At 41.7% G+C, this 24,813-nt stretch overlaps 3 protein-coding genes across 4 annotated transcripts; all 3 read left to right on the top strand.

Annotated features, from left to right (window-relative positions):
* Window positions 1-1,406: 1,406 nt before the first annotated feature.
* On the top strand, window positions 1,407-8,375 carry LOC137905459 (cytochrome P450 2K1-like). 2 transcript variants are annotated; one of them, XM_068749703.1, is made up of 10 exons: window positions 1,407-1,433; window positions 5,352-5,432; window positions 5,505-5,664; window positions 5,767-5,916; window positions 6,052-6,212; window positions 6,334-6,513; window positions 6,696-6,837; window positions 7,557-7,738; window positions 7,971-8,112; window positions 8,188-8,375. In XM_068749703.1, the coding sequence occupies exons 1-10, from the start codon at window positions 1,407-1,409 to the stop codon at window positions 8,373-8,375; spliced, it is 1,413 nt and encodes a 470-aa protein (XP_068605804.1). The 2 variants fall into 2 exon arrangements, with proteins under 2 accessions (XP_068605804.1, XP_068605803.1); XM_068749702.1 differs by lacking the exon at window positions 1,407-1,433 and having other exon boundaries at window positions 5,235-5,432.
* A 4,649-nt stretch (window positions 8,376-13,024) lies between these two features.
* On the top strand, window positions 13,025-15,760 carry LOC137905784 (RNA-binding protein with serine-rich domain 1-like). Its single transcript, XM_068750042.1, has 7 exons — window positions 13,025-13,074; window positions 13,689-13,835; window positions 13,929-14,114; window positions 14,215-14,320; window positions 14,873-15,026; window positions 15,111-15,252; window positions 15,364-15,760. Coding segments are annotated over exons 1-7 (843 nt in total). The 5' UTR covers window positions 13,025-13,072; the 3' UTR covers window positions 15,470-15,760.
* A 791-nt stretch (window positions 15,761-16,551) lies between these two features.
* Window positions 16,552-23,304, top strand: LOC137905419 (arf-GAP with dual PH domain-containing protein 1-like). The gene is made up of 11 exons (XM_068749658.1): window positions 16,552-16,642; window positions 18,291-18,421; window positions 18,603-18,694; window positions 19,495-19,577; window positions 20,774-20,886; window positions 21,036-21,182; window positions 22,190-22,273; window positions 22,409-22,471; window positions 22,648-22,719; window positions 22,965-23,193; window positions 23,276-23,304. The coding sequence occupies exons 1-11, from the start codon at window positions 16,552-16,554 to the stop codon at window positions 23,302-23,304; spliced, it is 1,134 nt and encodes a 377-aa protein (XP_068605759.1).
* The last annotated feature ends 1,509 nt before the right edge of the window (window positions 23,305-24,813 follow it).

Raw genomic sequence — 24,813 nt, 5'->3', positions numbered from 1 at the left:
CTACAGAACATTAGCGTTTGCGTGACACAATAGGTCGTTTTACAGGACTGAGGCCAGAGATCAGTCTGATTAGACAGCAACGCTATTGGTCTGTCAACAAGGAAGTAACACAAGACTTCAGACTCACAACTGCATTTTAACTACCGGTACATAAAAGGTTGTTGCGTAATCAAGTATGCAATTCAATGGATCTGCTGGAAAAAGGAACTTTTTTTTTACAGGTCTTTTATGATAACCTAAAATTCACTCTGAGAAGTGGAGCCTATTAAAGAAGATGCTCAGATTCAGATCTACAGGAGCAAAAAACATTGTTTTTGGAGGTGGCAGTGCTAAACATTTCTAATATAATCTAATTATCTACCAGTCAGATTTCTCCATTAATTATGTTTGTCACAACAACAACAGTTTGGTGAAGAAAAAACAACAAGCGTATTGGTGACATGATCACAGTCCATTCGAGGGTTCTTCCCCATGGGCCAGACAAACCCTCAACAACAATTGAGGGACCCCGGGAAGACTAGCGGATGCCACGGTATCAACTAATGGGGATCCTTTTTAAATAAATAAATACAACAATTAAAGACCACCCACTTCACAATCAGCACTTATCCTAGAACACCGTGTGATTACACCTCAAATAGCTGTGTAATTACCACCATACTTGAATTTGCTTGTGTCTATATTGTATTGCTTGACTGGACCTGTAGTTGCATTGTGTGCTTTACTTTTTATTTCCTTTTTTTTATGGAATTAAAAGACGCTCTCCGATTAGCTAATCCACACAACACAGTGACGCGTCATCAAACAGTTGCTGTCCCACTTTGACAAGTCAATAAAGTAAATATTAGGAAGTCTTTACTGTTGGAGACAAACTATTTGCACGCCAGCTCGAATCCCATGTCCTGCGGGTTGGATCGCAGAGGTAAATACAGATGCTAATATCGCAGATAAATACGACGACCGCAGGAAGTTCCTAATCGATATCGTTTCTGCCCGCACTCACCGTGAACGTCAGGATTTTGACAGCCGGTCCGCAGCTTCTGAAAGCTCATTTGACTTCTCTGTTTAGCACTTATTCTTCGGGTCCCTCCGCTCCACTCCCCCGTTGATCAAACAGGAGATCAGCACTTCCTGTATGCACTGATGACGACGGCATCGTGCGTGCAATCGCGTGCGCGCAGGGGGATGGAGGAGTCTGAACCGAAGGTGCCTTCAGGGCTGTCGGAAATGTTAAACCTTCGAGCCGATTCTCGGTTTTAATGAGGAAACGCGGATTTGGAGAGGGGCGATGTGTATGAGATCAAAGTGTGGTTAACAGAGAGAGGGGTTGAGATTTGAAAAACACCCACCAGGATTGAGAACGTGTGAAAAGACAGAAAGTAAAAAGATGCAGGTAGAATGAATGAATGGCAATCAGCCACAGCAGAGAAGAAGTTACTCCGGTCTACACGTTGAAAGTATTCTTGAACAAGATGTCAAGATCTTCTTCTTTTTCTTTTGGCTTTGTATCGCCCCCCCAGCACCAGCCACTCTCATGTCCTCCCTCACCACGTCCATTTATCTTCTCCTGGGTCGACCTCTAGACCTGTTCCCTGGCAGTTCAGCATCCTTCTACCGATATAGTGCCTGTCTCTCCTCTGGACATGTCCAAACCATCAAAGTCTGGTCTCTTCATTCTACCTAAATCTAAAAGGGGTAATAAATTGTGTTATATTTGGCCTGCTTTATGGTGCACAAATTGAGCATGCAGTTCATTTGATCAACTCATGGAGGCAGCGTCATCTAAAAGATGTCTGCCAACTGCCATAATGATGACGATGATGATGAATATATTTATTAGATGGAATGTTAGTGCAGTACAAGTACAGTACATCACAACAGTATGACAATTGCAAATATATTAATGTTCCTGCAGAAAGGTCCTCAAAGCAGGATCTGGATAGTGTAGAGGCAGTGATGGGACACGATGTATTGTTTGAGTTAAATACACTTTTGATCGATTCAACCAATTTCAGTAAATGTTGTTATCTTTTAATACTCTGTCTCAGACACGTTCACTGTCAAAAGGACTGTTCCAGAACATCATTGACATTAAACCTGTCTCCAGAGGACATTTTAGAGAGAGAGAGAGAGAGAGAGAGATGACAGAACTATTCTATTTCGGCAGGTGTGAGTAGTAGATCACACACACACATACAAGGTGAACTATTATGTTTTGAATGATAAACATTGAACGGATTGACCCCAAGGATAACAGGATGGCCAAATGTCTCATCATGAGCGGTCACTCGAATCGGAGACAGGACTGAATGTTAACTCGTGATGCTTTCGTGATGCTCTGTTAGTCTGCGTTCCTCCTACAGAACCCTGTTAAATTGTTATTATTAATGTCACCACCACGACTGTCCACATGTGCCTGAGCAGTGAGAAGAGAGATTTGGTGTTTCTTTAATTGGAGATGATTAAACCCGAATAAAAGGTGGATGATGCCGTCTTTGTAATGAGTTAAGTGAGCAATGTGCATGTCTGTGCATAGTGAGTCCGGATCTTTCATAAAGTTCAAGTTGATGACCTTTTTGCCTTTCATGAACGGAGTTCAGAGGAGTGAACACGGGGTAAGATGAGGTGAAGGATACAGATCGTGATTTCAGAGGGGAAAGAGAGGTGAGGATGCTGCTTAGACTATTGATGTAGTGTGAGGCCAGTTCATCAGGAGGGGAAAGAGAGTCCAGAATATGGACAAAATGTGCCCATATTAAAGGTCCCTTTTTCCACAAGTTAACACAGTTCTCAGGCACTTACATGAAATATTCCCAACATTTCCTTAAAATTTCATCAAGATCCATCCACAACCTTTTAAGTTATCTTGCTTACAGACAGACAGACGCCGGCAATTACATCAATTACATTGCCTCGGCAGAGGTAATTAAAACAATAAGCTATCCATATATTTTTACACTATGCAATATCATATGTAATGTATACATTACATATGCATACATACATTACATATACATTACATATACATTACATATACATTACATATACATTACATATACATTACATATACATACATACATATAGTTATTTAGCTGCATGCTAAGGAGTAGTTACATTTATTTTACATTATATTCCATTTAGTTACATTTACACTGTGACTACGGTTACAACTGGCCCTTTGAGGGCCATCATAATGCTGATGTTGCCCTCGGAGAAAATGAGTTTGACACGTCTGTTCCTTTGGCACCACTGTGAAATTAACTTCCTCGTTTATCCTGCCAAGTCTCCATCAATTCAATTCAATTCAGTTTTATTTATATAGCGCCAGATCACAACATAAAGTTATCTCAAGGCACTTTACAGGATTAGCAGGGAAAGACCTGCAGGGAAACACAGAACCCAACTTGACCCACAAGAGCAAAGGAGGCAAGGAAAAACTTCCCTTTAACGGGCAGAAACCTTGGACAGAACCTAGGCTCATGGTGGACGGCCATCTGTCTGGCCGGCTGGGTTGAGAGAGAGAGAGAGAGAGGGAGCGAGAGAGAGAGAATGGCAGGTCGGAGACGAGTCAAGGAGATGGATAGGGAAGTGATAGCGAGACAGAGCAGGAGCAGACAAAAACAAAATGCTAATGCTAGCGACGTGGACTTCAGTGTTGAGGGACACAGGTCCAGGTTCTGCAGCACCACGGACAGAAGAACCTGAAAGAGAAAGAGGGACAAACAGGGAGAGAGAGCACAAGACTACGGGAAATAGAGACAGATTGCACACATATATTTATAACATGAATAATCAGATAAAGGGGGAGGAGCTCAGTGTGTCATGACGTTAAGCCACCAATGCTGCCTAATGACAGCAGATTGATTATACTAATTACTGCATCGATTACTTATAAGCTTTGTTAAAAAGGAAAGTCTTTAATCTACTCTTGAACATAGAGATGGTGTCTGTCTCACGAACCAAAACGGGGAGCCGATTCCACAATAAAGGAGCTTGATAACTGAACGCTCTGCCCCCCTGACTGCTCTTGGAAATTTTTGGAACCACGAGCAGGCCAGCATTTTGGGACCGCAGGGTCCTAGTGGGGCAATACGGGATAATCATCTCTGTAAGGTAAGGAGGGGCCTGGCCAGTGAGGGCTTTAAAAGTAAGTAGAAGGATTTTATATTCAATCCGTTCCCTAACAGGAAGCCAATGCAGAGACGCCAGAGCAGGGGAAATGTGTTCTCTCAGTCTGGTTCCTGTCAAAACACGAGCTGCTGCATTCTGGATTAGCTGGAGATGTTTAATAGACTTTTTTGGGCAGCCGGACAGTAAGGAGTTGCAGTAGTCTACGGTGGCCCTGAAGTACGGTGGCCCTGAAGTGCAAATCACAACAACAAATCATATTGCACACAATAAAGAAGGAATCGCGCAAACAAGAAAAAAACACACACACAAATAAGAAATCACGCAAACAAGAAAAAACACACACACAAATAATAAATCACGCAAACAATAATCGAAATCACGCAAACAATAATACAAAACATGCAAACAAGAATCGAAATCACGCAAATAAGAAATGAAATCACGCAAACAAGAATAGAAATCACGCAAACAAGAAATGAACTCCAGTCTGGAAGTCACAAAAGCATGGACTATTTTTTCTGCATCTTTTCGGGTTAGTAGGTGCCTGACCTTTGAAATATTCCGAAGGGGAAAGAACGCAGTCCTTGAAATGTGCTTTATCTGGGACTGAAATGACAGGTCCTGATCAAAGATTACCCCCAGATTCTTGGCAGTGGTGCTGGTGGACACTGAGATGCCATCTAGTTCAACTACAACACTAGAACAAACATTTCTGAGATGCTTTGGCCCAAGAACCAGAACCTCAGTTTTATTTAGATTTAATAACAGGAAGTTCTCGGTCATCCAGGAGTTAATGTCCTTAAGGCACGTCTGAAGTCTAACCAACTGAATGACCATAAAACTCTGTGTGTCTATCTCTCTCTCTCTGTGTGTTCAGTCGTCTGCAGCCTTCCCCATTGGACTTGTCTGCCTGGTTATTCTAGTTTTGCCTGGTTTTTGAACTCTGTTTTTTGTATCTTATCTTTGCCTGCTTCCTCATGTTTGTCTGCTGGTTTTGACTGACTCCCCGGTTTTTGACTAATAAAGCTCATTTTCTGGATTCCTCTTCTGCTGTCGTGCTTTTTGGGTTCTCCCTGTCTGCGTCGAGACGGTATCGTCTTAGAATGGCGGTCATGGATCAATTTCTACAGTTCCCCAGCACAACCACTCTACTGGGCATTGTTGGGATCTTTCTTGCCCTGTATGTATTTTTCCCCAGGATTAATCATCAAGGAATTGAGCCACCGGGACCCAGGCCACTGCCTCTGTTTGGCAATTTTCTGCAAGTGGATCTGAAGATGCGCTACAAAACACTGCATAACGTAAGCTCATGATATGGGAAAATGTGTATAAGGTGTATATATTTCAATGTTACTCCAAATATTCCATTTCAGCTCTCAAAGACATATGGACCAGTGTTTAAAGTCCATTTTGGGACAAGCAAAGTGGTGGTGCTGGCAGGATATAAGACGATAAGGGAGGCTCTGGTCAGCAACAGCGCATTTTCGGTTAGAAATGTTCCCCCAATTGTCAAAGACCTGAAGTTATCACATGGTATGGAGCAAAAAATATTTTGTGTTGTATGTTTAGATATTTTTCTTTTAGCGCTTACAAACAATTTCTTCAAAAAAAACAATCAAACTATGCAATCTTCAGGAATAATATTTGCCAACGGAGACTCATGGAGAGAAATGAGACATTTTGCACTGACTAACCTGAGAGACTTTGGAATGGGCAAAAAAGCATCTGAAGAGCAAATCCTAGAGGAGTGTCAACACCTCATTGATGCCATTAAAGCGAAAGATGGTAATCAATTTTTAATTGTTAAACTTCAATACAAATCCACCATTGAACGAAATGCATTTACTTGAAACTCGTGGTCTAAATGTTTTACTTGTGAGCAATTCAGCTGGTGAAATCACTGCACTTTCTTTATTTTAGGTAAAGCCTTTGACCCCGTCAAACCCTTGAGCCATGCTGTTGCCAATATCATCTGCTCTATTGTCTATGGAACCAGATTCGATTATGATGACACAGCGTTCACATCCATGGTGGGTCGAGCTCGGAAGAACACGGAACTCATTGGTTCTCCTTCAGTACAGGTGATCCACAGTTTTCTGTTCTGATCTACAATACATTTCCCAATGTATGAATGAATCATGTGTATGTAATGACATTTCTGGTGCAATAGTTCAGCTGTATTTAATAGAATTTGTTCAACAGTTATATAACCTCTTCCCAAGACTGTTCGGTTGGGTTGAAGCTCGGAAGGAGCTGATGAAGGGTGCATTTACCAACAGGAGATGCATGAAAGAGCTGATCCAGGGTTTGCAGGACACCCTCAACCCACAGAGTCACAGAGGTTTCGTGGACTCCTTTCTGGTCCGAAAGAGACAACTTGAGGTACGCATGACATTTAAAAAATAAAGCACCTGTTTGATTTGACTAAGAGTAAAAGAGTGTGACTCAAACCCGCCGTCCTCAAGACCGGTGCGGATTTGATTCTGCCCTTTATCACATGTCCTCCTCCCAGATTTAGTACAATAAAAATGAATGCATTTTGATTCTCTTTCAATCCTTGTAAGGCATCTGGGGCTATGAATACTGACTATAATGAAGACAACCTGCTGCTGACGGTTGTAAACCTGTTTACTGCCGGCACTGAAACTTCATCAAGCACTATCAAATATGGTTTACTGCTCATGACCAAGTATGCAGAAATACAAGGTAAGAAACTGTAAGAAGTACTGTCGGAAAAATATCCTGAAGAAATTATTGATGACATTTAGTTTGACATTGGTAAAACCTTTGATTATATTGAACAGTAAAGGGTTATTAGCCTGGAGTGCGCCGCCCCAATTTAGCTGACATATATAAACATGCCAGAAACCCCAAACTTGATTTTTGTACTATATAATCTTTACATCAGTGTCATCCATCCGAGCATCTCAAGAGTTTTGTGGAGGGACTCTCAGGGGACCAACATGTACAGGCTAGTCGGCCTCTGGGTGTGTTTGCTTGCCTTATTTGCTGTTCCTGCATTGTATAATAGTGCCTTTGTGCTCTACAACATTTCCTTGATTGCTATTCAAATGGTTGCTACGGTTACTTATTACTGTTACTGTGTAGCTACTATGACTAGTACGAGCCGGCAGCAGTTTTCTTTTGTGTGCCTGTTGAGGTTATGGAGCCGGTTAAAGTGATGCCAGTTGATCCAGACAACCCCCCCCCTCCTGCAGGATCTTCATAAAAGAGGCTATATTTGTGTTATGCCTTGATACAAAACAAATATTTCATTATCTATTGGAGAAGTGACTCCAAATGAGGAGCGTACTTTTGAATCTCACTAAACAGCACTATTATGACATTCAGCACCTGAATTCAACCAATCCTGCACTTTCACTGGATGCATGCTAATGCAGCTTTCCATATGTCTGATCTCGCAGACAAGGTTCAGGAGGAGTTGAGCAGGGTGGTCGGATGCCGGCAGATCCTGGCACAGGACAGGAAGAACCTGCCCTACACTGACGCTGTAATTCACGAAATACAGCGAATGGCCAATGTTGTCCCGAGTGTTGTCCATCAAACCTCGAGAGACGTTACCTTCCAGGGCTACTTCATCAAGAAGGTAAAAAAAATTAAAAAAAATACTGTTCAATTTACTGCACAGCAACAAACATGACTGCATGGATTAAACTGCTAGTCAAGTTGAAGCTGCAGTTTTACAATATAAAATTCCTTTATTGTTTTCAGTAAGTTTAATACAGTTCAAACATTTACATGCAAGTAGAACCATAAAACAAGTACAAAAGTACAAAAGTACAAACTTAACATGTATAATAATCAACCTCTTATTGCAGGCTACTCCAGTGCTCATTCTGCTGTCGTCTTCACTTCAGGATGAGGATGAGTGGGAAAAGCCTGGCTCTTTTAACCCAGCCCACTTTCTCGATGAAGAAGGGCATTTTAGAAAGAGGGATGCCTTTCTGCCGTTCTCTGCAGGTAAATGTCGTCTTGATATGACCGGGAATTCTGAGGAAGCAACTTGAAGTTATGACTCTCCTTGATTTGTTTTAGGTGCAAGGGTTTGCGTGGGCGAGAGTTTGGCACGGATGGAGCTGTTCCTCTTCTTCACCTGCCTCCTTCAATACTTCCGTTTTGTGCCCCCACCTGGTGTTACAGAGGATGACCTGGATACGACGATGGAAGGGGGCTTCACCCTCAGCCCTTCAGCTCAAGAGCTCGTCGCTATCAGCAGGGTTTGAAACAAGCCTGGTAATCAGTCACTGCTATCACTCTGCTGAGGAAAAACAATCATTTTCACATCAAATTATGGAATTTCAAATTGTCAATATCATACACAGTACGACATACAGCGATATTGTTAGGCACCTTGCTCAAAAATGAATTGCATTAATTAGATTGTATACTCTCAGAGCACATAATCTAACACATGGTCGCAAAGCAAACACACACAGCACTGTTAGGACCCGTGTTGCAAACAAACCGAGGACCCTGCTACAAGAACAACAGATTCACTTAAGTTTTGTCATTTTCTGCAGAGAATGCACAGAAAAAAAGCTCAATTTTCAAAAATATTCATGTTCCTGCAGCAAGGTCCTCAAATCGCTGGCAAGCAGGATCTGGATAGTGAAGAGGCAGTGATGGAGGAAAGTACAAGACGTGTTGGGCTGTGTGGTCCAGCCCCCCCCGAAACAAAGCCTCCATTTGCTTTTGGAAACCTGCTTCTGCTTCCTTACTGGAATCATTCTCTCTTTCCCATTCATTAACTCACACACATGCTTGCTTATCCATACCGGAGCACTTTTTTTATTGTGCTTTTGGTATTTGTAGATGGGAGAAGATTTATTGTTTCATTTTTGATTGATTCAACCTATTTCAGTAAATGTTATCTTTGAAGTTGTCTTGTGTTATTTTGCCAGTAACTGCTGCTTCTAAAGGTTAATTATTCACTGTTTCCAGGGTGATTGCCTAAATGTGTTCTTATTTTGTAATAATAATCATAACTCATTTAAATAAACATACATTTTAATTTAACTTGTCCTAAATAACTGAGAACCTACAGACTCCTTGATTATAGTTTTATATATAAAAAACAACTACAACATTATAGCTCTAATACCAAAAGGTTTTAATCATTAGTTTTCTGAAAATCTTTTTGTGAAAAATGTTTTAGAATGCTAACTTCTCACACTCTGCCTTACACATGGAAATGGGAACTTGCTTTGAATCAACAACCATCAATTTTCTCTTAGAGGAATGCAAACTGTGGATCGAAAAAAATAAAATAAATACTATTATCTATTTAATAATACAATATCATCAACTGAGTAATTTATTTTTATTGGTATTGATACATGTCGATGAATTATGTAGGAAGGACTTTCAACGGAAACAAGACCACAAGGGCTTTATTGAAATGCTCCCCTTAGACAGGATGTTTGACTGTAGTACTTGTACTGTAATAAATGCTACTGTTTGACTGTACTTGTACTCTAACATTCCATCTAATAAATATATTCATCATCATCATACAAGTGTTTAGAAAAATCATTGCTGAAACAAAGACAAAGTGTTGTTAATTATTATTAACATGGTTAAAACCCAAACAAGCCAGGTATTTGAACTCGCGCTTCCATGGCCCTGTATTCATGCTGCAGGTCAAAATCAGGCCAGCTTTTGCCCTTCTGCTCCACGGGAGGTTTCTGTCCTCCCTGAGCTCGCCTTAGGAGACCTGCGTTACCTTTCGACAGGTGCACCGCCCCGGTTGAACTCCCCACCTGCCACTGTCCCTGGAGCAGGCCACCACAAGTGAGCACTGTAAATCTTTAATCACACTGTTAACTGTACTCTCTTAACGTTCTATTTGGAAGAATAAATGAATTACTGATGTCATGGTCATGATTATGCATTAGCAGGAGAAAACAAAGATTCCATGGAGTCATACCATGAGAGTCAAACTGTCATGAAACTATTGCATGAAGGAGCAATGACACAATAGACAAACTGTGCTGCCTTGGTTGAGGTTTTAGAAATTCTACATCATGAGAGCCCAAAAACATGTTGTTATAAGCAACTATAATACGAGCCTTGGGGGGAAAAAACAAATGAATCAACACGTATAGAAGATGTAAACTTAACGTCTTTTTTTTTTCATCGAATATCCAAAAGTTATTTTTTAGCTGAACATTCTAATTCTTTTATTCTAATAAAATCTAATTCTTTGAATTGATCAATTAGATGAAACAAACTGTGGAATCACTGAAGTGTCGAGGAAACATTTTTGGAACGACTTTCTACAGTTGCCTTTCTAAAACAACTATCAGCAGAAGCTTAAATATGCAGTTACAGTATTTCTACAATTTGGTGCAAGCGTGGCAATGAAATGCCTTGGGTTGTAATAAAATGCACATCCAAACCTTTTTTTTTATCCAAAAGACACTAGATAGTCTCTGAGGCGCTCTAAGGTCCTTCAACTTTGATAGTATTGACCTGTTGATCGGGAGTCTGCGTGGACGCAGCACAGTCCTGATGCAACGAAAAGCTGCTCGGGAAACCGGACGCTTTTCTCTCTGATCCTCCAAAAGTCTGAGAATGTGGCTGGCTGCATGTAGAGACATAGGACTGTGTGTACGGTGGCATGAGAGTTTGACTGTGTTGCTGCGGGTAAGCCGCTGCGTACTGTTGTGTCTGAGAGAGAGACGCAGCGTCGCTACATACTGGGAACCCATTCATACTTGGAGGGCTAACTCCTGGCAGTTTAAAGGGATCTCCATTTTCCAAATTCTCTACAGAGCTGTAGTTTGGCTGCGCTTGGCTGCTCTGAGCGTATGTGCCCTGATTGACGTCGAAGCGATCTTGGTTGAAGGAAGCTGATGCAGAAGCCGCTGGTAAATCAGAGGGCGATGGAGTTTTGTTGTGCTGCTGCTGAGCGTGACTACAGCATCCCGATTTGGAGGCAAAACTCTGGAGAGCGCTGAGGATCTGCTTCTGAATGTGTGTTTGCTGTGCCTGCTCCCTCTCCAGGCGACACTGCTGCTCCACCAGCATCTTCACTGCCAGACCCAAGCTATGCACTTCAGAGCCCAGAATCTGAATCTGATCCTGCAGTCCACCTCTCCCTCCAGTGTCCTGGAATGCCTGCTGGGGGCCGGGGTTCCCATCACGACCCGTGCCGCCCTGGACTCCGGGAAGTCGGATGACCGCGGCCCCCGGAGCCGAGGACGATAAAGGTGATGGGGAGCAGCTGGGAGGACGAACTCCGACCCGAGGGAGAGGATGGACAGGACGGGAAGTGGGGCCTGGCCTCTCTGTGAGAAAACGTCTGGGGGCACCGCTTCCTCCAGGCTGACTTTGCATAACAGTCTGTGTAACATAAAACGAAAAGAGAAAACATGAACATTTGCATTGCGGAAACTGTGACCTCGATCAGTATCTCAGCACCAGGTGAAGTTATACTTAAAAACAAACTGCCTTTCTCACTTGTTCAGCGGTCAGATCATAAGTTTCCGTTTGCTGGGGCATGGCGCTTCTCAAGTCAGGACCAGGGACATTCAAGTGATCTCTCCTCAACAATGATGCCACCTGGTGAAATGACTGTTGCAAAGCAACGTGAGCAAGTTAACACATTTGCTTTGATTCACATATGAAAAACCACAAAGCATTTTGGCTAAATAAAAATAATAAATCCCCCCCCCCAAACTGGGATACTGATACATGGGAGTAAGTAGGTACCTTTATCCTGTGGGACACCGCTTTATCCAGAAGCCTCTTTCGGGCCGCTAGCATTGAATTGGTGGCTGGAGAAGGTGTGACCCTCTTTCTCATTTCTGACCTGGAAGCTGTGAGTGTAGAAGATGCTGTGCCTTCTTCTTCTCTTGTTACAACGGGCTGAGAACCTCTCTGTTGGTTCTGTGCGAGGGACGTTACACTAACAATCTGGATGTCATTTTCTTCCTTATGACGATGCGCCGGCCTGCTCCGGCCTGCGAACTCCCCAGACCCTGATGGTTTTGCACCAGCATACGTGTTTGTGGAAGTCTGCTTGGGAAAAGATGTAGCACCTGTAAAGCCAGCATGACGACATGATTCCTGACAAAGATTTTGGAGATGAATGTTTGTCCAGCACTCTTGTCTTGCCCCAGCTGGACCTTGCACCTGTCCGGGTGACGTGCCGCTTCCAGCCTCCACAGGTCTGACCCTTCCCGGTGCTCTGCCATGACACTCCCTCAGGAAAAGGTAGATGGCCTGGGCAGAGACTTTGATGTTCTCCAGCTCAAGCACAGCTTTAATCTTACGGAAACTCAGGCCAGCCCTCCGTAACTCCACCACTTTGTGTTTGGCAGCGTCATCCAACCGGCCCATGGTGAGTGAGTTTAGTTGTTATGCTCTGGAAATGTGATATATTAGAACTGCGATTAATAATGTAACTATTTGTTTCACTATTGGAACATTAAATAACTACCACACACTCAGTAACAAAGTGAGTTTAATGCTTCGAGGGGAGTAAATCTCAAGTTTGGTTTCTACAACATTTTTCTATAAACAAATATCATCATACAATACACTTGAATATACTGGCATACGGTAACATTAAGTTCAGTTTGCTAGCTAACCAAAACTGCTAGCTTAGCACAGCAACATACCTTTTAATCGTGAAAAGACTGCCATCCAAAATCTCATCAATAAAAAGGAAGACCTAATTGTATTTCCTGTAGCGGTAAATCATTTAAATGTTTCACGTACTTTGTTCTTGCATCGACCCTGTGCGTAGTAACATACGCACACTCCAGTTTGTTTCGCGGAACAACACAAAGTAAACAGTCAATCAAGTCGGAAGTGGCGCTCAGGTGGAAACGTCACTTCCGCTCCGTCGTCATCAGTCAGCGACATTTTCTCGGGCCGCAAGTGTTTGAAACGACCCCCCCCTCGTTTGGAAGATATGTAAGTAAAGCGTTTTATTGAGTTGCAATCGTCTAATTTTTAAATACCAATGCATTTGGGTGAAGTTGAGCAACGGCGGAAGATTTTAAATGTTTTTTTGAGCAGCTAGAGAATATAATATCGTAGTAATCGTCAAATCCCCGCGTCGCGCTCCGGATTTTAGAGTCGTCCATTGAATGAACAGTAGCTGCGGATATTAGCCAGACATTTTCCTCACTTGTCCGTGGAATTTAATTATTGATTAACGTAGCAATTAGTTACACATCGATTATCAATGCACTATTATTTAAACCTCTAGAATGTTTGAAGAAGAAAAAACAATCCCACAAGTTGTCTTTTTGTTCTACGGAAATGCTGGATCGTGTTCGTGTGTTGAAGATACCGCGTTTAGGTCATCGGCAGTATTTGATAAGTCGATGTAAAACTGGTTGGCAATTGGTTTTCACGAAAGATTGCCTTTTTATTTTATTTTGTACTTTTTATGCATCGAAATTATTAAAAAGAAATTATTTCAAAAATAATTGACAATTTAATGTTAGTTGCAGCTCCACACTGTTAACCACATATATTATATAGCATATATCACAGCACTATTTTGTCACCTATTATTTCAGGGCACCATCACCGACAAAACGCAAGGAAGAGGAAAAAACTAAAGACAGAGGCAAAGAAAAGACTGGTACCAAGGATGGAGACAAGGAGAGAGGGCGGGAGAAAGTCAGGAAGCGCCGCAGCGCTTCCACCGGCAGCAGCAGCAGCAGGTTCTCGTTCAGTTATATTTATGAACGTGTTATACACTGAAATGATCTTTTTTTTTTTCTTACCATCAATTGTTCTGCTTGAAACACGACTAGGTCTAGATCCAGCTCTACATCAAGCAGCAGCTCTGGTTCCAGCTCGGGTTCATCAAGTGGCTCCAGCTCATCTGGTTCCAGCCGCTCTGGTTCTTCAAGTTCCCGCTCCTCCTCCTCATCCAGCTCTTCAGGTAGCCCGAGCCCCAGTCGCAGACGCCATGACAACCGCCGGCGCTCCCGCTCAGCGTATGTGACTTATCCACTCATTTGTATTTTCCACTTGTGTGTGTGTGTGTGTGTGTGTGTTATGATGAAGTTAATTGGTTTATTGATTGTGTTCCGACAGATCTAAAATGCAGAAGAGGGGAGAAGATAAGGAGCGAAGGAAGAGAAGCCCAAGCCCCAAACCAATTAAAGTTCATTTAGGGCGTCTGACCAGGAATATCACGAAGGTTGGCAGGAAAATTAGGCCTTTTAACGACAAAACTCTTCAACATATTTAGAGTTAACATTACCACAGTTGGTCATTTTCTGCCGATCAGTGGATTTCAAGCGATTTTTAATTCAAATTGTTTTTTTTTTGGGGGGGGGGGTTAGATACCGTATTTTTTTATTGTCATTGAATATTATCTTAACTCAATTTTGCAAAATATTTTCTGCAAACAACTGAACAATTGTGTAACTTTTATGTCTGTTAATGGACTGCATGAATCTAAAACGCTGTATATCGATGAGAATGATCAACACATCATGTCTGGTAAATAATTTCACTCTAAATCGGTTATAAATTACTGAACAGTGTAGTAATTTACGTGCCCCCCCCCCCCCCCCATCATTAGAGCTACATTAATAGTTCGACTGAAAAGTTCCTGGATCAATGTGTAATATGTTGTAGGAAATTTAGATTGAAGAATAATTTGTTGATGAAATGATGCTTCTTAATTTGTGATTTTATGTGGTTTTTTTTCTCCTTTTCTTTTTTTTTCGGGGTGGGGGCGTCACAGGAACACATCCAGGAGATCTTTTCCACGTATGGAAAAATCAAAGCGGTTGAAATGCCGATGGATAGGATGCACCCACACTTGTCCAAGGGCTCTGCTTATGTGGAGTTTGAGACTCCTGATGAGGCCCAGAAGGCCCTCAAATATATGGATGGAGGTAAAAAAAAATTGTACTTGTGTTGCTTTCCGTAGTTAATTTTTGCAGGATATTTGCTGAATATTTGTTCAACTTCAATTTAAGGACAAATTGATGGCCAGGAAATCACCGCATCAGCCGTGCTGACTCAACGAGTCCGTCCTCCACCTCGCAGACCTTCTCCTCTTCGCAGAATGCCGCCACCGCCGCCCATGTGGCGTCGCAGCCCACCTCGTATGAGACGAAGGTACGCTAGATGGATTTCAATCAGTGAATATGCCTGTCTGCATTGGGATCTGCACAGTACTGCTGTTTTGTGAACATATGTTTTCACTCTTTATGTCTTGTGTCCCCTCAGATCCCGCTCCCCGAGGAGGCGATCCCCCATCAGGCGCCGCTCTCGTTCCAGATCTCCTGGTCGCAGGCGTCACCGCTCTCGTTCCAGCTCCAACTCCTCCAGATAGTTTCCTTAAATTCTCTGTCTGGTCAGCTTGAGTGCTTCTTTCCGAAACCTCGTGGATTCGCCACAAGTAAAATAATCTGCATCGAAGCCAACGTTAGACATGTAGAAGTTTCGAGTTTTTGTTTTTTCTAGCCTATGTGAGTGTCTCGTGAATTGATGAAAAGTTGGTTCTGCATTTCTCCTGTTCATGCTGTCATCCTTGCATATTTCTTTTAAAAATATTACCGTACTTCATCTTAAATAAGTTTTGAATTTTTTGAAAATTTGACAAATAAAAATGCAACAAACTTCTCCAGTCAATTGTTTTTATTTGTGTGGTTTGTGTAGCGATTGTTCTGTTTAGTACACTGGTAAAACAGTGAACATGTTTGTGACCAGTAACGTTTTCAGTGGGAACACCAAGAGGGTGGACTAAACGGCAACACAATGGATACGAGCTAGATCAAAAAAATCAGATCATTTAAGTTTCAGGAATATTTTCAAGAGAACCTGAAGCTAACGTTGATAAAGATAGAAAAATTGTCTATTTGCCATGATAATTCAAAAAAGATGAAATAAAATGCTATATACTTCAAGAAATAGATGGATCGCAGCTCCTGATCACCCCTCGTGATTCTGGTGTTTCTCACACGCAGCATAAGGCCATGCAAAATCATATTTAAATCTGGAACATCCATATTTTTCATCTGCAATCTAAAAAAAAATCGCCTGCTTATTTTTCATCAACATTTCTGAGAAATCAAAATCTATTCTGACCCAAGATGATCCTCCAGTCTTAAAGTTGCATGCGTAATCTTGCTGCCAAACAACCCCCCCCCCCCCCCCCCCCCCCGACGAAGGTAGACGTCTCCGGATGTGGGTGCATTCAACGTCCTTCTCGCTTTTGACACATCTTAATGACCCCGAGAGGTCAACATGCTCTCACTCATGTTTCCAAATGCGTCTTAACGCGCAAAAACCAGACTGGACTGATCATGCGTAAATAGCCGTCCGCCCCCCCCCCCTGAAATAGTCTTGTCGGTCTCTATAAACTCCGTCCTGCTTTGGGCGATGAGACTTTGAGGCGTCTGAATCATTTGCGTGATGATCTCTGCTCTGGAAAAAAACAGACAACACGTGAAACGGCTTCTGGAGAAAGCTGGGAATGGAAGCTGCGCGGACTGCGGAGCTGCAGGTAGGTGAGGGAGGGGACACGAATGATGGACACACTTGGTTATTTTAAAATGCACATAATTAACTGCACGCACCGCAGTTTTGACAGCGCAGCCCCCCGAAAGGCGGCTGAGTTGAGTCTTCTCAGACAGTCGCGGTGGAATCTGCGCATGAAATATCCAAGAGGCTCGTCTCGCAGGAGCGCGTTAGATCCTGATGACCCTCATGAGTCACCTAAATAATGGAGAATCCTTTTAAAAACAGCTGCTGGCTGTTGATTCTCTCAGCAGTTCATCGGGCAACTCTTTTATATAAGTAATGGATTTATTTCACACTGATCGAGTTAGTTTCTGTTGCCTTTAACGTGTATTTTAAAATATTTAAATACTCCTTAATTATCGAGGAAACACATGAGGAAATATAAAGACAATCTATAAAAGAAGCAACAATAAAAACACATACAATTATGGAAATAAGTAGGAAATGTACAAATACAGTCATAATCTTTTTCCATTTTGAATTATTTTGTCATTGTATTTGATGCCTCAGTCTCGGATTTCCTTTTTAATTCCATATTTGTATTTTTTTTTATCGTTGCTTCTTTTATTGATTGTCTTCATATTTCCTCGTTTATTTCCTTTTAATATTTACTGTTCATACTGAAATCATTCAGTTCTCTCTCCCCCGACTTTCTGTCTCTTCCACAAAAGCCTTTAAGCTTGGGTCTAATGATTAGCTCCAGGCTTATTGATTTATCTGGTCTTCATTTGTCCACATTTGTGAAAATCCCCAGTGATAAAGTTGGCATATATAATGTCTTATGTTGTTAAAATCTGGTTACAGCAATTATGCCAATGAAAGCACCAAATTGTCTCGTTTTGGAGACATGACAACTCTTGGAATTGCTTTTTCTAATTGTATTTTTCTGAGAAAAAGTCTGAACAGGGTCCATGTCATGCAGAGAAGATGGGAGTGGCCGACAACACATCAGACATCTTGTCTCATGTGCACAGATGCACAGACAGAGGAATCTGCAGAATTGTGATTATGCACAAGGAAGGAATAGGTTTTGTTGTTGGTTTTTTTTGCAGCTTGTTCACTTCATTTTCTGTGAATGAAATGTGAGTGACACGTTGCGCACTCTGGTAAATGCATATAATACAGTTTATATACTGTATTATTATTCCCCTCATAATTGGATTTATACCATCCACATGGTAATCTGGATCATCACCAAAAGGTGCTAAATTGTTCTTGGTATCTTTATACACCAACCATAAAAAATAAAAGTGAATCAGAGTTTATGTGTATTTTTTAACTGTATTTTAAATCCGTAAATGGGTTTCATTATAAAAATTAAATATTTTTTCATAACGTCATTCTGGATCATATTCATATTAAATTACTGCATTCAATTCCATAAACATCGGCCAATAATCAACCGAGATATTGAGGAACACATTTTGAAGCTCCACTGACTGCAATGTTACCAAAAATGTCAAACTGAGGGATCCAGGATCTCTTCTGGATTGTCACCTAACTGTTATCATCTCTTCCTGGTAACATTCTCAACATTTCCTCATCTAATTAGTAGCCTGGTTGGATAGCCTTTAGTTTAAGTACATGATTATTAGCTTTAAACACATGTTTGTGCTCACGCTGCATTCTAGACCCCGAGTTGGCGTCCCACACCCTGGGGGTGTTCTTGTGTGACAGCTGCTCAGGCCTCCATAGAAACATTGCCCAGATCAGCAAAGTGAAATCCATCCTGCTGGATCCCTGGAGCTCCTCTGAGGTGGAGGTGAGAGAACTCCGTCGGATTTCTATGTTAAGTGTTTTAAAGGAATTTAACGATGTCTTTCTGGGCAAGGTGTCAACCACACAAAGGCTTAGCTGCGCCTCAGTGTGTGTGTGTGTGTGTGAGAGAGAGCGCACATTCACACAGGAAAACGCACACTCATTGCTCTACCTCCCCACTGCAGTTTATGGAATCTATGGGTAACAGTGCTGCCAAGGCCAAATATGAGCAGATGGTCCCCGCCTTCTACTTCCGCCCCACACACAGTGACTGCACGTGAGTGATGCATCTTCTTCTCGTCTTCTTCATGTCTGGTCCAGGTGTTTCTGCCATCTCTGCACGGGTGATGACCTCTAACTGTCAGCGTGATTCCTGCAGGCTTGTAGCTCAGATGGATATTGTAAAAAAAAAAAAAACACGATCGGCCACATCCTTGTTTAGAAGCGGGCTTAATTTTATTCTGTTAGTGACACTTGCAAGGCGTTACACAAAATTAGTTACTTGATATCTGTATTGGATTTACTGAACTAAGACTTCAATAACAGCTCCAGCAATGGCTGAATTCATTAGCCATGTGGTTTTAGATAGCCAGGCTGTCAACGATAAGAAGGGCAACTTGATGCGGTTTGAACAGGAAGCAGGAAGAGGACGTCTTCTCAACCAGCCGGGGGTTATAAATAACTGTTTGTGAAGTTTGAGCGGATAAGTTTTGAGTAGCCGTACATTGTGAAGGTGATATTAGATATGTTTAAGGCAATATATAGGAAAATAAACATTGATGGATGTCGGTGAAAGTCAGTTCAGGCGTCTCATGTCTGAAAGCACATGCAAAAGCAAAGTGTATATTTACACGTGACATTTTCAGGATGTTAAGGACAATTGTTAAGGGAAGAGAGAGAAGGAACCATTTAATAAAAGTGGATGAACTCTCAACCCGTGCTGCACAGCATTAAAATTAATATATAAGTGCTAATTATGAGAGGATGTGCACTAGTGATGTGTGTTTGCTTGAACTGCAGCTTTTGTGATGCATTTTGTACATTTGTGACAAAATAAAACATCAACATGTTCTGCAGGCTCCTGCGGGAACAATGGATTCGAGCCAAGTACGAAAGGAAGGAATTTATGCTTGTGGATAAGCAGGAGCCCTACTCGGCAGGTAGACACACACTTCTGTGCAGCCACGGGGGGAGGGGAGGGGAGGGGGGGGGGGGGGCACACAAACACATTCTCCTTCTTGTTCTCGCAGGAAAACAAGTTGTTGTCTGGGACTCACACAGCTTTCAGCGTTCAGGGAACGTTCAGCAGGGAAACAGCGTCATCCATTTAGCACGACCAGCATTCTTGGGTGAAGTGGACGGCAAAATCGAATATCATGACAAAAGGAAAAGAAGCCCCATTGTCATTTAGATCTGCCTGATTGTCAAGGCAGATCTAAAAAAGAGAGAGGAAGTGGTATCGTCGGTCTGACCATTGATCAGACTTGGCTAATCAATAATAAATGGCCATCACCGACTGTATACTGTGCGTTTTGAGCAAGATGAAGCTGTAATATTGAGTCTCATGACCAACAAAACGCTCGCTCTCTGTTGCTCTCTTTCAATGGCTTCTTGTGTTCTGCTGCTGTGCAGAGGTTAAGAAGCATGTTTGTGGAAAGCGTGAGGCTTTCTGCACTCAGCGGGAAGAATAGTCTTTTTTTGTGCATTATAATTCCATATAATAAAAAATATATACTTCTAGTTTGATAAATGCAGTCCTCAAGTATTAAAATGTAGTTACATTTTTTTAAATCCAATTTAAGCCTTTGTTTTTTTTGTGCAAGAGTTCATGTGTTGGCTGGGAGTGTACGGAGCGCTGGTGATCCATTTCTTCCAGCAGTGTTGCTTCCGTTGGCTCAAACTGGTTATAGACAGAGAGGCCAGTGTCAGGAAGAGGAACAGAGCCAACGAGGCATGTGTGTGTGTGCAAGTGTGTGTGTCTGTGTGTCTGTGTTAAACATGGGCATCAGGCATGTAGAGGAAGCCATCAGTTTAAGGTGAATTATTTATGTGCAGTAAAAGCAGAGTGGCTTCCTCCCATCACCACTGAGGTTCTTAGAAGCTAGAAGTGTGTGTGTGTGTGTGTGTGTGCGTGTGGTTACCATTTTGACGAGCCTTTCATGGTTTGCTTTAATTTGACTCCAATTATATGCTGGGGATGCCTTGAACCCCCCCCAGTTATATAGCACTGTCAGGGCGAAGGATATTTGGAATATCCTCCTTAAGGATTAAGAGACTAGCTCATGTTGCTTTATTATATTATGTCTGTTGTGTCTTCTTTCTTTTTCCTCTTTATTCCGCCACTTTGCCATTGGAGGCTACAGAGAAGGGTTCCTATGGAAACGAGGCAGAGACAATGGGCAGTACCTCAGCCGAAAATTCATCCTGTCCGAACGGGAAGGCGATTTGAAGTACTTTAACAAGCACGATGTGAGCCTTTTCCGAATTTGCGTTGAATACTTCTGGCTGTACGAGAAACATTTTTACATCTGACTGAATTAGGTGTAATAAGCCTGCTGTTTCACTTTCAACGCTTTACCCTTGACTTTATTTTCTATGCATACTTTCTTTTTCTGCAGGCCAGAGAACCTAAAGCGATCATGAAGATAAATACCGTAAATGCCATTTTCCAGCCAACAAAAATCGGCACAGCCCACGGCCTGCAGATAACCTACCTGAAGGACAACAGCACCAGGAACATCTTTGTTTACCATGAGGATGGAAAGGTGAGAGGTCGAGCCCTCTTTGCAGAAAACCCGCTGGTGTTTGTTCCTCTAGTGGAGATTGTTTGTCAGTTTTAAGTCAGTGTGCACTTCAAATTTACTAGAAACAGAACTCCAACAATGCCTTTTGTCACATAAACATGACCAGATTGAAAATAATTTTAGAACCCTTTTGCTAACTTCTTCTGCATTTGGGCATCGGATATAGTTTGTGAGTTATCAGCAAAAACAGGAAATATAGTTTAATCATCTGGATTTTGATCTGGATCCGGATCTTATTGCACATAGCAGTGGAACCTCTCTCACAGAACCTTGATTCTTAAATGGAGATGCTTTAAAAGTTATAAAAAAAAACATTCAGATCTTACACAAAATTTCATCAAAACCCATTTGAAACTTTTCCATACCTCTCGTCAAAAAACAAAGGAACAAATATCAGTTACGAATGGATCTTCCTCCTCCTCAGATGACGATTTTTCTCCCCATCCTCTTTTCTCACGCTCATCTCTCAAGTCTTGGAGCATGTTAAAGCTTCTTCTTCAGCATTCCTTCCTCGTCTGCTCTGGTTCATCTTATTAAAATGACATAGGCCTTACTGTAAGTTCATCTTACGGCGACCTGAATGCCAGCGAGTGGCCATTACTCAGCAACCAGTGCAGGATGAAATGTTCCAGGTATAAATAATGTTATTCTTTCTTTTCATATAGCAACCAACCATTAATTCACAAGATGGTTATTAAGCATATTAAAAGAAAAAGTCATGGAGTTTTTTTTTTTTTTTTATGCATTTGAAAACACAAAAGCATGAAAACGACGCCTTGGTGGTTTTGTTGCTAGTGCTAGCCCATGACTCACAGCAGAAGAACGAATGTGGCCCCCGATCAGCCGTCGTCTGGCACTCCTACCACAAACACCATTTGTCTTGTAATGACAGTGCTATAATCAGGTGTTAGGATATGATATGGAAGTAAGAGTCGCTTGCTGACCCTCCTGATTTTGTTGCCTCGAAGGAAATTGTCGACTGGTTCAACGCCATCAGAGCAGCCAGGTTTCACTACCTGCAGGTTGCTTTTCCTGGAGCTCCCACCGCTGAGGTAAACATGTGCTCTGTCCACACAGGACTGCAATGACTACAAGCAGCACAACCCCAACAGGATTTCATAAAAAAAAAAAAAAAAAAATACAAATAAAATAAATGATCTGAGTCTAAATAATCCATATCTGATCAGTTGTTGCCAAAGCTAACCAGAAACTACACCAAGGAGGGTTATATGGAGAAGACCGGCCCAAAGGTAATGCATTTTTCCATTTTTTGTGCGAATCAAATGGTGTTGCTTCACGTCGTGACTTTAAGTTGTGCACATTTGCAAACCCTGTTAGCATCTTGCAGAGCATGAAAGCCCAGCCTGACATTTGCAGATCTATGACTCGAGCTGACACAAGTCTCTCTCCTGTTTCCATTCCACAGCACACCGAGGGCTTCAAGAAGAGATGGTTCACAATGGATGACAGGAGACTCATGTACTTCAAAGATCCACTGGTATTGCAGCTGTATTGAAATGAGAAAACGTCTATTGTCAATCACCAAGACGGCATGACGGTGCCGGGATGTTTTCCTCCTGTACTTCCCATCAGTCTGTTGTCGGCTGTTCCTGCAATTTGTCGAGTTGAGATGTTGACAGTTTGCTTTGTGCTGCTCAAAGTGCCACATTTCCTTTGCTGTCCTTGTTAAAGCCGCAACGGTAGATGATCAATCCCTGCGTCTGCTTTCCTTCATCACTCCAGGATGCCTATGCACGAGGCGAGGTGTTCATCGGGAGTCAGGAAAACAGCTACACTGTGCTTCCTGGCCTCCCTCCTGCCATTCAAGGCTATCACTGGCAGTTTGGCATTACCATCGTTACCCCGGAGAGGAAGTATCTGTTCACGTGTGAAACCGAGGTGGATCAGAAAAACTGGATTGCTTTATTTCAGACCGTTGTCGACAGGCCGATGCTACCTCAGGAGTTTGCCGGTATGTTGAACACCCAGCTAGATGCAATGGGCTTCTCTTCATATCTTATCCTGATATAAACTCTTCTTTTTTCTCTCTGCAGTGGAGGCGTATTTCAAACACAAACCGTGACTCCCTCAGCGTTGGATAATTGTGTGGAGGAAGAGTAGGACTCAGAAATGCATGAGTGGCAGTGAAGGGCGAGAGGGTTTGACTACAGTTAGCATTCTGGCATTGCAGTATTTAATTCTCAAAGTTTTCATTGTTTTAACTGTGTACTTTGAAGTATGCAGCTTGTAATATTCTGGTGCAAATTCCTGCAGGTATGATAAAATATTTGGACTTTTCTTGAGCATGTTCTAGTAGCTGTTTTACGCGATGCTGTCACCTTTAAGAGATGACTTCATCTGTTATATCATATGTAAAAAGAACGACACATTAACATTGTCATGTGATTATCTATCCAGCAGAGGGCGGCAAATGAGATGTTTTTGCGCTCACGCTGACGCACAATGGGTAGGAAGACTTTTGTGACTCTACGCATTAAATTATTTGTCTCCAGTGTCTTTGTCCAAAATTAATAAGATGATGTCCGACTGAGAATTTGATGAGAATTTGCGTTAATCTGAAATACAGTCACATTGAGATTGTAGTGGTTGACATTTCAAAACATTAACGATGACAATAAAAGCTTGAAAACAAATGAATTAATAAAAAAAAGGTAAAAGTCACACCACCTTCTGATTTTATTGTATTTCACTTTCAAGTACAAGACAGAAGTTGCACATTGAAAAGTAGGAAAACAAAATTAGTACATTACTCTCAACATCAAGACTGGGAAACGTAGAGTAAATAGTACACAGAGCTATCGGTACCTACGACGAGAACAAAATCTATCAAAGGCAGGCCTATGCTTCTTTTATGAACAGGTTTAATACTGTCAAGAAAACATACTACGAATGTGGGACATGTAACTCCAAGTAAAACAAAAAGTACGTGTAAATGTGTCCTATACAATATTTAGGCTTACTGTACTGCACGTCTTCATTCACACCTACGTTCTTATTTATTATCCAGTGTTATTCCCCTCCAATAGTAATATACAGAGAAAAGTATTTACATAATTTCTGCCTGAACCCTAATGCATATAGATTCCTTACATTTTAAATTAGAATTTCCAAACAAAAAAAATAATATTATGAACAAGAAAGAAATAACATCAATCCTATAAATATAAAAACATCCCTAAAATAACTGGACTTTTGTTTGAATAATTCATTTTTTTCCCCCAACATGAATCCAAATTTACTTAAAAGGAATATTCATGTTAATGATGCTATTCCGCTCTTGCATCCTGCATAACGACATCTATTTATGTTGATCTGGAGGAAATAAAACATATTCCCAACCACCCACAGCTTAATCATGAATCATAGAAATGCTTATATTTAGATTGTGCTGGTGAGCTCAACCGGCTGCTTCTTGAACCTGCTGAAAAACCTTTGCACAAGGTAATGCAAAGTTCTCGAACACAGAGGTGTGTCATTCAATCCTACGGAGGTCATGGACGCCAACTGACTTTTTTCTTTTGCAAATCATAACCTCGGTCTACATTCACAGCTGCATGAAGGAAGTGAGTGA

Source organism: Brachionichthys hirsutus, chromosome 16 (assembly GCF_040956055.1).
Source record: "Brachionichthys hirsutus isolate HB-005 chromosome 16, CSIRO-AGI_Bhir_v1, whole genome shotgun sequence".
In the NCBI taxonomy this organism is placed as follows: Eukaryota; Metazoa; Chordata; class Actinopteri; order Lophiiformes; family Brachionichthyidae; genus Brachionichthys; species Brachionichthys hirsutus.
Note: the sequence above shows the minus strand (reverse complement) of the source record. Positions and strands in the feature narration are given on the sequence as shown.